Source organism: Podarcis liolepis, assembly GCF_965112155.1.
Source record: "Podarcis liolepis genome assembly, chromosome: 11".
Classification (NCBI taxonomy): Eukaryota; Metazoa; Chordata; class Lepidosauria; order Squamata; family Lacertidae; genus Podarcis; species Podarcis liolepis.
Window position 1 is genome coordinate 20,273,867 of NC_139565.1, and position 14,324 is coordinate 20,288,190.

Here is a 14,324-nt window from a genome sequence, read left to right on the forward strand (position 1 = left end):
ACGATGGGGGTGGAGACGCTCCTTCAGATATACTGGACCGAGGCCGTTTAGGGCTTTAAAGGTCAGCACCAACACTTTGAATTGTGCTCAGAAACATACTGGGAGCCAATGTAGGTCTTTCAAGACTGGTGTTATATGATCTCGGCGGCCGCTCCCAGTCTAGCTGCTGCATTCTGGATTAGTTGTAGTTTCCGGGTCACCTTCAAAGGTAGCCCCACGTAGAGCGCATTGCAATAGTCCAAGCGGGAGATAACCAGAGCATGCACCACTCTGGTGAGACAGTCTGCAGGCAGATAGGGTCTCAGCCTACGTACCAGATGGAGCTGGTAAACAGCTGCCCTGGATACAGATTTGACCTGTGTCTCCATGGACAGCTGTGAGTCCAAAATGACTCCCAGGCTGCGCACCTGGTCCTTCAGGGGCACAGTTACCCCATTCAGGACCAGGGAATCCTCCACACCTACCTGCCTCCTGTCCCCCAAAAACAGTACTTCTGTCTTGTCAGGATTCAACCTCAATCTGTTAGCCGCCATCCATCCTCCAACCGCCTCCAGGCACTCACACAGGACCTTCACTGCCTTCACTGGTTCTGATTTAAAAGAGAGGTAGAGCTGGGTATCATCCGCATACTGATGAACACCCGCCCAAACCTCCTGATGATCACTCCCAGTGGCTGCATGTTGTCACGGCTAAAATGGCCACTGTTTCTTTAATGTGAATAAAGCTGGGTCAGCATGACTCAGCGGCCTGCAGCAGGTTGAATATATAAAGTGAGAAATGATAGTTTGTGCTGAGGCTGGTGTTTGGGTTGGTTGGTTGGTTGGTTGGTGCTGGTGTGGATAGTTATTCAGTCGTGTTTTTGCACAAAGACTTTTAAGAATAAAACTCTGCAAGGATATTCTCGTGGACTCTTTTATGCCGACAAGGGTCCGAGGACCAGGCTGAGGAGACAAAGGGAGGTCAGAACCCTTTCCTCCTTTTTGCTTTTTACAAACACTGACACATGTAAATGTTGAAAAGCATGGGGGAGAGGACAGAACCCTGAGGCACCCCACAAGTGAGAGCCCAAGGGTCTGAACACTCATCCCTGACCACCACTTTCTGAACACGGCCCAGGAGGAAGGAGCGGAACCACTGTATGACAGTGCCCCCAGCTCCCAGCCCTTCAAGACGGTCCAGAAGGATGTTATGGTCGATGGTATCAAACGCCGCTGAGAGATCCAGCAGAACTAGGAAACAGCTCTCACCTTTGTCCCTAGTCTGCCGGAGATCATCAACCAGTGCGACCAAGGCAGTTTCAGTCCCATGATGAGGCCTGAATCCCGACTGGAAGGGATCCAAATGGTCCGCTTCTTCCAGGCGTGCCTGGAGTTGTTCAGCAACCACTCGCTCAATCACCTTGCCCAAGAATGGAAGATTTGAGACTGGGCGATAATTGGCCATCGTGGCCGCATCTAAAGATGTTTTTTTAAGAAGCGGTTTAATAACCGCCTCTTTCAGCAGGTCTGGGAAGGCTCCCTCACGGAGGGAAGCATTCACCACCCCAAGAAGCCCATCGCCCAGTCCTTCCCGGCTAGCTTTTATAAGCCAGGATGGGCAAGGATCCAGGAGACAGGTGGTTGGCTTCACTCGTCCAAGCAGCCTGTCCACATCCTTGGAGGTAACAGGTTGGAATTGATCCCACTCAACTTGACTAGACAAAACTCTAGCACTCTCCCGCCCCGGCCCTGCTCCCACGGTGGAGTCTACTTCTTCCCGAATCTGAGTGATTTTATCTGCAAAAAACTTTGCAAAATCATTGCAGGAGATCATGTGGCCCGTACTGGGCCCAGATGTCGCAGGTGGTTCCGCTAAATTGTGAACCACCTGAAAAAGTCTCCTGCTGCTGTTTTCTGCAGATGCAATAGAGGCGGCGAAGAAAGTCTTCTTTGCCGTCGCTATCGCCACTTGGTAGGCTCGACGTTGAGCTCTAACCTGTGTCCGGTCAGATTCGGAATGAGTTATCCACCACCGGCGCTCTAGCCATCTCAACGATTGTTTCATTGCCCTCAGATCCGTGGAAAACCACGAGGCTGTCCGGGCTCCATGCAATCGGAGAGGGCGCTTCGGAGCCAAACAGTCAATAGCCCTGGTTAACTCCACATTCCAGCGAGCCACCAGGGAATCGGCTGAAAGGCCATCAACATGGGATAAAGCATCCTCTACCACTCTCTGGAAACCATTTGGATCCATTAAGTGGCGGGGGCGGACCATCCGAAAAGGCTCGCCAGAAGCAGCTTAGTCATGCTGGCCACATGACCCAGAAGCTGTACGCCTGCTCCCTCAGCCATTAAAGCGAGATGAGCGCTGCAACCCCAGAGTCGTCTGTGACTGGACCTAATGATCAGGGATCCCTTTACCTTTTTACACGTGACACTAATGATGTCACTTGCCTACGACACATAAATGCCCAAGCCTGAGATGCCATGTTGGTACTCCAAGCCATAGAAAGTGGCACCTCGAGGAAGACGGTGTGTGTTTTGCATAGCAGATGGAAATGTTTAAATGGCCTCTCTTTTCTACTACTCAGATAGGGCTGCAAAGTTCCCGTCCTCTTATCATCACATTCATTTTTAAAGTGATTCTTTAATAAGGAATGCACCTGTCGACATTTAAGCGCAAATGTCTGTAATTCCCGAGGACAGTTCTTAGGGGCAGTCAAATCCTCCGGAACAACCTAATTAAGAGAAATTCCAGTGGCTTAGAGGAAGAGCAGCCAGAGGCCCAAAGCCAGGCTGAAGCAAAGGCGAAACACATTACGGGCTTTACCCTTATTTCACTTCTATTCTCGCGTGTTATTTAAAAGGCCATTAAATGGGTCACTTAAAAGGATGTTGAGCTGTAACGCTTCAGTTGGTTTGCAGGAAATGGGAATGAACTGCGTAAGGTGACAATGCAGACGACAGGGGAAAATGCATAAAGTCCTTGCTGGAGAAAGCATTCAAAGAAACTTAAATTGGACAAGCTGACCAATGATCCAAGCTATTCCATGGCAACTTTTTTTTTTACATGCAGCTCTAAATCAACCCGTTGCTTTCTCGTTTTTGGAGGCAGAACTTGCTGTTTAGCAAATATCCAGTGTATTGACTTCGTTCTATGCTACAGAACACATAGCATCCTTCTGTTTTTCTAAAGTATCACCAGTTTGAAACATGCCTGGGACCCCTTTCCCAGCCAAGAAACTTCACATTTAAATTCAAAATTCACTCTTTCCAAAGCAACACATGAATCAAAATGGCCACTTACCCCAATTTTGTAATGTAGCCAAGTAATGCACACAAAAATCCGGATTCTGCATGCATGTATTAGTGAAAATAACACAAAAGATGCATTATACTGGGGAAAGCTGATGTGCAAAAACATGTACATTGGGCAAAATTGCCTAAGAAAACATGTATATCTGCCGACATATCTGCATGAAAATGCTGGAGAATATCCAGGAGGACTTTAAAAACAACAGCCCACAAACTGGTGTGGAAATGTGGATTTTAAGACTGGAAAAATGAGGAATTCATAGAAACCGATGGCTTTGCCCATTGCTATCTGCCAATGTCTGCCACCAGCCTGACTTGACAATTAGGACACCATGAATATGTCAGCAGTACTAGTCTAAGGAAAACAGAGATGCTCCAGACCTGGAGGGCTAATGGAGCTGTGTTGCAGGGCAACATCGTTCAGCACTACCGACGATTAAAGTGAAGAGGAAAACTGACAAGAGAGGAGTCTGCAGAAGCGATGCTGAAGGATCCTTGCTCCAATAAATCGCCTGCTATCCTAAGTCTTCAGGGCCCAAGATGAAAATCTGTGCTGCATTTCGTCAAGAGGAGATGCAAAAGGCCAGCTCACATGTAAAGCGGAAAATTAATGTCAAGCTAGCTACAAAATGGCACGTTTGGCCATAAATATCAAGAGCTGCCTTCTGACAGCACTAAGTCTAGAGCATATTGAACAAATAGCAACACAAAGCCTACGTGAAAGTCTTGGTTGAAAGTATGAGGAAAAACAACACTGAAAATGGCATCATAAGCTACCGTATTTTTCGCTCTGTAAGACGCACCCGACCATAAGACGCACCTAGTTTTAGAGGAGGAGAACAAGAAAAAAAAATTCTCTCCCTCTCTGCACAGCGCCCCTTCAGCAAAGCGGCAGAAGAAACGGAGCCCCTTCCATTTCTCCTCCTGCTTCGCTTAAGGGGCACTGCGCAGAGAGGGAAAGCTGCACAGCGCCTCTCCAGCAAAGCCTCCGGAGGCTTCGCGTTGCTATCGCTGAAGCCAGGAGAGCAAGAGGGGTAGGTGCACACCGACCCCTCTCGTTCTCCTGGCTTCAGGGATAGCCGCAAGAAGCCTCCGGAGCACAGCAGGAGCCTGCATTTGCTCCATAAGATGCACACACATTTCCCCCTACATTTTAGGAGGGGAAAAGTGTGTCTTATAGAGTGAAAAGTACGGTAAGTGGGACTTGTAGCCTTGTTTTGCCAATTTCACATTTTGTATCCAGATTCATTGTTTTTCATTATCATATACCTTTATGCTTAAGCTCCATGTATTATGAATTTCCCCCTGGAGTCATGCAATCTGAAAGAGTCCTTAAAAAGTTATAATGGAGAAACTGAGGGTGTAGTGGTGCCCGCCCTGTAGAACGCCCTCCCATTAGATGTCAAGGAAATAAACAACTCCCTGACTTTTAGAAAACATCTGAAGGCAGCCCTGTTTAAGGAAGTTTTTAATGTTTGATGTTTTAGCGTGTTTTTAATATTGTGTTGGAATCCGGCCAGAGTGGCAGGGGAGACCTGGCCATATGGGCGGGGTATAAGTAATAAATTACCATCATCATCATCATCATCATCATCATCTGGCATGCATGCTGGGATAGTTAGCCTCGCCTTCCTGCAACTTGTGAATTTTGGTAGGGAACATGATGCTATAACACACTTGGATGCATGTGTGCAAACATCTCTGGTGGGTCAAATTCAGGAATTTACCACTACCAGAAAATGTTGCAAAAACAACACAATATTCCTCTCTTGGGCATGTGAGTCAAGAGCTGTTGTGTGCAGACCCAAAGGTTTGCTCTGGCTTGCTCCAGTTGTGCAAGTAATGCTAAACTATGGTTTAGCACTATGTCACACGGGTAATAAAATGATTCCTTCTCTGACCCGTCCTTAGTAACGTTATTGTAACTGTCATTGGTTTTGTAGTTGTACTATAGTTAAATTCACTCCATTTTTCAGAGTATATTCCTATTGCTATGGAGGTCAGATAGACCTATTATAGTCTAATAATAAATAGCTGCATCTGATTATCCCTGCAATCTACAAACTGAAGTACAAGACACGAATCCCACATATTGTTCATAATTGTAGACCGCCCCTCTAAGTAACAGGAGCAATATGGCTTAGGCTTCTGAACAACAATAACCCAGAACAGGATGGTATCAAAGTTACGTTTTATTGAATTATGTTTTAATTTCATATAGAAATATATTAACTGAATGTGTTTTAATTGGAAGTAGCTCCAAGGAACAAGGTCTAAGGAAGGTATAAATGCTTGCAATATTGAAGAAAGAAGAAAGATCATGTTAAACCCATCAACATCTACACCAATTTTCTGCATCCGCAAGAATCAAGGCAACTTGCGAGTTAGCAATAAAGTCTATCAGAAGTTATCTAAGACAGGATTTGCATAAAGGTTTCAGGTTGCTGATCTGAAAAAGGAAACGGCTCCTTTTTTCTTCCCAGGCGAACTCAATCCAGCAGGGAACTCACAGCTTTGCATACTGTTGAAGAATCGTCCCCAGCTTCTGGCTCAGCATGATGTTTCCTTTAACTTTCAGCTTACCAGAGATGAATGCCTACAGCAAGCAGAGTGGGGGGAAAACAATTAAAGAGGCTGTCTCTGCTCTTCCAGAGTTGCACTTTTAAAGAACAGTTACAAGAGAATGCGACAACGAGGAATTAACTGGGGACGGGGGCGGCATCTGCTGTGGACAATTGGGGTCAAACCTATCGAATCACCAGGAGTTGTTGTTTCTTTGAACTAAAGGAAAGAAATAGAATAATTCTGAATAGTGATTTTGAAGATCTGGACCATTCCACAGTTAGGAGTGTAGAGCTATGAGACTGCAAAATCTCATATTGCCCACTGCAAAATATTACCATGGGTAAAAAGGAAATGCAGCACATTAGCACGATAAGTCATCAATTCAGCAACGCTGATGCTCAATTCTTAGGCTATACATAACCAGTCTTAACAGCTTGCAGAACATGAAGAGGCGAATTCTCAGCAATGTATCACTTTTAAGATGCACAAAATGAAGTTGATAAACCCACACTATTATAGTTGAGCATTATGGCTTGGTGCACACTATTCTGTCATGTCTAGGCTTGCCATAACGTCTGAAAAATTCCAGACATGCCAAAGGCCTGATTGAAGAGGAATGCTTTCGTCTGGCACCTAAAAATATATAATTAAGACGCCAGATAAACCCCATCCCACAAATGGGGAGCCACTACAGAAAAGCCCTGTTCTTGTGTTGCCACCCTCCGGACCTCATGTGGAGGAAACACATGAAGAAGGGACTCGGATGATGAATGTGTTAGAATTCCTGCTCCGTGATTGCAGTCATGGGATTTTTGTCTTTCACATGACGGTCTATGTTTTGACTCCACAGAGTGGGAAGTGACGGAGACAGGATGTTTGTGTTACTGTGTTCCGTGAAGTGGGACTATTGTCCTTTGTTCTTTTTCTCTTTGCTTTCTGATGCTAGAGAGAGAGGGAGCCATGTTGCAGTGCTCCGTGTGTGTTTATATGTAAATAAAGTAGATTAGCCAAAATGCTGAGTTGCTGAGGTCTGTCAAGCAAGTTGCGCAAACTCTGCGGATCCCTAAGTGTGCCGGTGTTGGTTGGCATCAGTCGCTGTGATGTTCAGGCTGAAGAAAGCTTTTGAAGCTCCCGAACGATTGACCAGGAGGGAGAGAACATGCCAGTTGGGCATGTGTCTCTGCCAGGGTCCTACTCGAGTGTAGGCTGAACTCCTGACAGAATGCAGGGGCCAGGACACTTCATATGGGGAGAGGTGAGCCTTCGGGTATTGTACATAGCATTATAACAACCGAAACAAGATGTCCAAGATGACTAACAAATTAGGTATTTTCTTAATATGGGAAGTTGTTGCTGCCCTAGCCATCCTTTGTTTAGGCTTGTTGCTTTAGCATCTCTTAAAAGGTAAAGGTAAAGGTACCCCTGCCCGTACGGGCCAGTCGTGTCTGACTCTAGGGTTGTGCGCCCATCTCACTTAAGAGGCCGGGGGCCAGCGCTGTCCGGAGACACTTCCGGGTCACGTGGCCAGCGTGACGAAGCTGCTCTGGCGAGCCAGCACCAGTGCCGCACACGGAAACGCCGTTTACCTTCCCGCTATAAAGTGGTACCTATTTATCTACTTGCACTTAAGGGTGCTTTCGAACTGCTAGGTGGGCAGGAGCTGGGACTGAAAGACGGGAGCTCACCCCGCCGTGGGGATTCGAATCGCCGACCATGCGATCGGCAAGCCCTAGGCACTGAGGTTTTACCCACAGCGCCACCCGCGTCCCCTTTAGCATCTCTTAAGCACCTGCAAATTAAAAGTCATTCCTTTAATACATGAATTCTGCATCTGTACCTTTTGTGGGTTGATCTTGCCTAGCACCAAATCCACGAAGTCGTCATCCGACAAGCTGAAAATGATGTCAGCCTTCCCACGGGCTGGTCCCTGGTACACGTCTCCAGAGCCATTCTTTAAGTCCATGGCTGGGGAAAATTGATAAGAGTTTTTAAAAAATGGAAAAAGCAAAAACTGAATGTTACATGCTCCCATAAGAACTTTATTTTATCAAGAAGAGAGTCATACAGAACACTGGGAACTTAAAAGATACAAGACAACAGTGGTTAACGGCAATGAGATTAATTCCTGAATTTAATTAGTCTGAACTAGCAAACACACAAACACACCAGAGCTCAACATTATCAAAGCAGGAAAAAGACAAAAGCAAACATTTCTTTTATCACTACACCCAGATTCCCAACCATATAAGTTCCTAAATTATTTTAATTTATTAACACAGAAGTAATGAAGTCTACCTAATTACGTGCCTCCGTTCAGTCATTTGAGTTACCTGCTGTGGGGATGCTCCAACGGAGAGTGGCTCAATTTATGAAACTCGTTATCCCCAGGCACTTGGGTCCTTTGAGCCCCCTCACAGTATGACAACCTGTTCGGCTTCCCGCCGTATCCTGCAACCTACCCTCGTTAAGCATCCAAGTGAAGAGGTTGTACATATGCTTTAATAGCTAATTACCTGGGGAAATTGCTTCTGCTGAAAAGTGTTGGCTCGGTCCAGAGAAGTGTGCCACAATCTCTGCGAGTTGCCTCAAATCATTTATTTCCCAGGCCATTTGAAATGCGGTGCCAAGGGGGTGGGGACACAAAGAATGACGATGCTGCTTGGAGAAGGCAGTGAAATCCCTGACTGGAAGCAGGTTCAGAACACACAACATGAAGTATTTCTTCACTTAAGGAAGTGGGCTCTGGGCTGGCCCTGCTCTCAGAGGCACAACTGCCCATTGGCTCCACCCCAGGACCTCAGTGTGTTAGGCAAATGGGGGAACCTTTGAATTCAGCTGAACGTGACAGGCTCCTCCATGTGACCCAGAGTCCCAAACTGCACAATCTATTCACCTGAACGTGTATAGGTTCCTCCTTCAGACCTTGTGCAGAAGGTCTGGGGAGGGGGTAGAGCCAGTGAGGAAAGTGGGGTGTCCACTGAGCACAACCTCCTCCACCAATGTTCTTCGAACATAAAAGGTAAAGGGACCCCTGACCATTAGGTCCAGTCATGACCGACTCTGGGGTCGCAGCACTCATCTCGCTTTATTGGCCGAGGGAGCCGACATACAGCTTCCGGGTCATGTGGCCGGCATGACTAAGCAGCTTCTGGCGAACCAGAGCAGCACACGGAAACACCATTTACCTTCCCGCCGGAGCGGTACCTATTTATCTACTTGCACTTTGACGTGCTTTCGAACTGCTAGGTTAGCAGGAGCAGGGACCGAGCAACGGGAGCTCACCCCGTCGCGGGGATTCGAACCGCCAACCTTCTGATCAGCAAGTCCTAGGCTCTGTGGTTTAACCCACAGCGCCACCCGCATCCCAATTTCTGGAGTGGGCTAATAGAATTCACTGCCACAAGATGTGGAGATGGTTTTAACCAAACTGGTATATGAGCAAAAGCCAGCAGCACAAAGGCAATAAATAATAATAATAATAATAATAATAATAATAATAATAATAATAATTTGTTGTGGTTGTTTTTTGAAATCGTTTTTATTGGATTTTACAAATGCAAAGTTGTAACAATACCAAATGCATATCCATATATAGAGACTTCTCTGAATCTCGAGACTTCCCACCATCCCCTCCCTGGGTCCTATTGTCAACATTTTCAACTGCATATCATTTCATAATCTTTATTTTGCATCTGTCCATATTATCCATAGTGCTTGTTACATTACAAGTGTTATTAGAATCCTGCTAATGTTTTCATCTGCTTACAGTGGTCTCCTAAATAAATTTTAAAAATTCCCATTCTTTCTTGTTGTGCTGGTGGTGGTGGTGGTTGCTTTCTGTTTCTGTTGCTGCTGCTGCTATTATTATTATTATTAGTTTATGTGCCACCCATCTGACTGGGTACAACATTGAATTCCTCCCAATAGGTCTACTTTGAGTGAAACTTAGTTAAGCTATGTGTACAGAATCCTGGGCCGCAACAGGAGGAAGGGCAGGATAGATTTAACAATATAAATAAATAAATGTCTGTATAAAAATGGGTTTTACAGTTCATCTCTCCCCTCTCAAGCACTTTCTATACTATACTGCTGCAGTTAGTAGGAAAGATGTAATCTTTGATTGGTACTCGCAAGCAGTCTCTCCCTGGAAAATGAAGAGGAAGACAGACAGATACTAAATTTCTCTGTCAGTACAGGAAGTTATCTGCTCAGATAGAGGACGTATATCGCTTATTACCGAACTCTTGTGCTTGAAAAAGTCACAGCTGTAAAGATAATAGTAAGTACTTCAGTATCGCCAAGTTCAATAGTAATATGCTGGATTCTTTCCTCTGCATCCTGCTAAAAAGGTTACCAAGTGGAAGACAAAATTGCCTATAAGTGTACGAAGGCAGCAGCATATTCTGTATGGATTTTCCCCAGAGTAGTTATTGCAAAAAAGAAAAGAAAAATGAAGGCAGTATTCACATTTAATCTTTTTGTGATACATTTCAGGGCCAACTATTATCCGGGCCAACTTATTTTTAAAAAAAATCAGTGTCCTACTTTAATTCAGCATACAGGCTTCTCCCCCTTCTAAGCTAACGCACACACAAGGATACGATGCGGGATGTTTTGTTTTGTACTATAGTGCTTTTTTAATGTTCCATTTCAAGACTATCTTAAATCTTAGCCAAGTATCTCTCCTTTCTTTACGGAACACCAGCAATTTCTCAAAATGTCCGCTCTCCCAAAGTCCTATTTCCTGCACAAAATGCGCTGCCAAAATGATCTACTACAGGGTATATAAGCTGTCAGGTATCGTGTAGCTTGCAATGGAGAATGTTATGACAAGATTTTGCTCTGCCAATTCATTTTCACATTTTGCAAATTTCCAGAGCCGCTCTCTTCTCTCCTGCCCCTGCTAGAGTGTATAAAAACAACGCCATTGCCAAGCTAATGCTCCTGTAAGGACCTGACATTTTTAATTATGATATCCAAGCAATTTTACCATCGGTGAGACAACAAGTTGAAAGCTGTTTTCTTTGTCTCTAGGTTGTACTATGAATAACAGCTTCACAAAAAACAAGTTGTGCTTGTATTTGTTCTAAGAATTCCTTTGTGAGATGTTGTATATATGCTATGCAACACACCATATCTCTGAAGCAGTTTTACATGGAATTTTAATACAGAAGACTTCAGCATTTACCTGATGGGTTCCAATAAAGTTATTGCCTTCTTTTTTCCTTTACAAAAACCCCACAGCTTTCTCCAGTTTAGGATGAACATTGAATAAAACACTTTAAAAGATTTCACATAATCCTTTCTGTAGATGAGAAAGTTGCCACATTGCAATACCACCATACTCATTTTTTTAAAAAATGAATTATTTTTTTCTTAATATAAAATATCCACAGAAAGGGTTCCTATGGAGAAACATTGTCAGCTGTTTCAGAGAAAAAATAAAGTACGAAAAGTATCTTCCATTGTTTATTATTATCATTATTTCCATACCATCACAGGGAGGTTTGCAATATAAACCATTTAATGGTATACTGGATAACTGCTTGGTTCAAATTTCAACTCACCCAAAAACTCACTAGATGAGCCACTTTCCTTTCTGCCAGCCATTTGTAAATTAACAAAGCATTAGCTAACCATACAGGGCTGTTGTACAAATGAAGCTGTAATCCTATATACAGACTTACCTAAAAGCAAGTCTTGCTGGGACTTACTTCAGAGTAGGCATGCACAGTGCCTTGAATACATCTAAAGCACCAGAATATCAGACCCTTCAAGTGTACCTATTTTCCAGGGATGGTCCCGGGTTTACAGAAGTCGTCCCGGTTTCTAATTTGATCCCGGAATGCCCTGCTTTTCCTTAGGGCGTCCCTATTTTCAACAGATAAATGCTAGAGGATATGGTAGGGTGTCCCTGTTGTCATTGGAGATATGTTGGAGAGTATGGAGTTACCAATCCCTGATTGATAAGTAACTATATAACCTTTAGAAGACATCTGAAGGCAACCCTGTATAGTGAAGTTTCTTAAAAATGTTTAATGTCTTACTATGTTTTTATATATGTTGGAAGATGCCCAGAGTGGCTGGGGTAAGCCAATCAAATAGGAAGGATATAAATAACATCAACATCGTTGTTGTTGTTGCTGTTGTTGACTAGGACGTCCCTGTTTACATTGGAGAAATTTTGGAGGGTATACAATATAAATGCTAAATAGTCTTGCTTTCATTACCACGAAGGAGGCCTTTTGGTAAAGACCAGTTTACCATTAGAGAAATAAGTCTCTGATTTAAATGGTCTCTGATTTAAATGGCCTCGGCCCAGTATACCTGAAGGAGCGTCTCCACCCCCATCGTTCAACCCAGACACTGAGGTCCAGCTCCAAGGGCCTTCTGGCAGTTCCCTCACTGAGAGAAGCAAAGTTACAGGGAAGCAGGCAAAGGGCCTTCTCGGTAGTGGTGCCCGCCCTGTGGAATGCCCTCCCATCAGATATCAAAGAGATAAACAACTATCTGACATTTAGAAGACATCTGAAGGCAGCCCTCTTTAGGGAAGTTTTTAATGTTTTTAATCTTTTGTTGGAAGCCACCCAAAGCAGCTGGGGCAACCCAGCCAGATGGGTGGGGTATAAATAAATTGTTGGTGTTGTTGTTGTTGTTGATGATGATGATGATGATGATGATGATGGGGGAGGGAAACAATGAATTGTCTTGATAAGATCTCAAATGCATTCCATGCAGTGTATAAAAGGAATTCTTATTGTTGTTCTTCTGCATTTATGCTGAAGAATTTCCACTTCCAATGCAAGTATTAATTCTGGTTCACGTGTGCCAGCTGCTGAGGGATAGTAACGAAATGAAGAGGCTGGCATGATAAGGAATGATACAAGGGAGGAGGTTCTAGTCAATTGCACAAAGCAATAAAAGCTTTTTTGGCACTTGTGAATTTGGGAAGAATAAAATTATTGGCCGTGTCAACCAGAACTGCAAATCATTTCCTTAAGGGCTGCTTCTCGTCATTTATTCCTCTGACATTCAGCCCAAGGACATCAGCTGAAGACACCAGAGATTCGGCCGTCACCCACAACGGCTATGAGCTGCAGGGGTCCAGAAGGCTGCTAGTGCTGTCAACAGCAGCCGTGGCAGATTGCACCAGAGAAGAAAGCCAAGGGAGAAGCGACAAGCCAAAAAATGGAGTGGCAAGGCAGGCACAGGAGCCCCGTGGATTTATCAATGGGAAGAGGCCTAGCAGCTAGGCCAGGAGAACAAAGGCAGCCGTCAAAGCAAAGGCACCGCTGGCTAAAATTTAGCAGCAAAGTTTCATAGCAGATCCCAAGAGAATCAAAGTCCAACATCATCAATGTTAACAAAAAGCTTGTGAGATTTTATTATTATCCTTGTCCTTCCTAGTGGAAAACACCAGGCATATCGGAATTGGGGCTGAGCGATGTCTGGTTTTCAACACTGTGATATGCCACCAGCTAAATATCACGATATACCGATGTCTGAAATAAGGATGGAGCTATGTAGAGGCAAACAGGGTACTGTCCTGGCAACTGCTACTGCTTAGGGTTCTAAAACAGACACATTTTTACAGAGCAAAGGGGCGGCAGGAATCATGAATGAAGCGATGGCTAAGCTCTGCAGTTTTTCCCATATCACAGTTTTTTACATAGCGCATGCGCACACATCATGGTTCGCAATCTGTGACCATGTTGAATACAATGAAACCATTACCACAGTGTACACTTCAAACCAATTTTGGACGATGTATCTATACATCGCCCAGCCCTAATTGGAACCTAGTCAGATTGGAGGGGGTGAAGCAGGTTGAATGATAAGGCTAGATTAAAATAGATCTAGCTGCAGAGACATCACCTTGCCAACAAAGGTCTGTATAGTTAAAGCTGGACCATAAAGAAGGCTGATCACCGAAGAATTGATGCTTTTGAATTATGGTGCTGGAGGAGACTCTTGAGAGTCCCATGGACTGCAAGAAGATCAAACCTATCCATTCTTAAGGAAATCAGCCCTGAGTGCTCACTGGAAGGAGACATCCTGAAGCTGAGGCTCCAATACTTTGGCCACCTCGTGAGAAGAGAAGACTCCCTGGAAAAGACCCTGATGTTGGGAAAGATTGAGGGCACAAGGAGAAGGGGACAACAGAGGACGAGATGGTTGGACAATGTTCTTGAAGCTACCAGCATGAGTTTGACCAAACTGCGGGAGGCAGTGGAAGACAGGAGTGCCTGGCGTGCTCTGGTCCATGGGGTCACGAAGAGTCGGACATGACTAAACGACTAAACAACAACAACAAGCTGCCATTTGTCCCAGTACATTATAACCTTTTGAAGAGGATATCCAAGGCTACATAAAAGGAATAGTGACAGGAATGTATGGTTGCTATACAAATACTCACCTGAAGCTCAGGCTGGAAGTTAGGCATATAGAATGTCTTGAACAATCAGC

At 44.5% G+C, this 14,324-nt stretch overlaps 1 protein-coding gene across 1 annotated transcript in view; it reads right to left on the minus strand.

Annotated features, from left to right (window-relative positions):
- Positions 1–5,467: 5,467 nt before the first annotated feature.
- Positions 5,468–14,324, minus strand: part of HSD17B4 (hydroxysteroid 17-beta dehydrogenase 4) — a 76,098-nt gene continuing 67,241 nt past the window's right edge. Inside the window, exons 23-24 of the mRNA XM_083464492.1 lie at positions 7,696–7,823; positions 5,468–5,889 (exon numbers count right to left, since the gene is read on the minus strand). Of these exons, the coding sequence (XP_083320618.1) occupies positions 5,800–5,889; positions 7,696–7,823 (218 nt within the window). The 3' untranslated portion in view covers positions 5,468–5,799. The remainder of the gene's footprint in view (positions 5,890–7,695; positions 7,824–14,324) is intronic.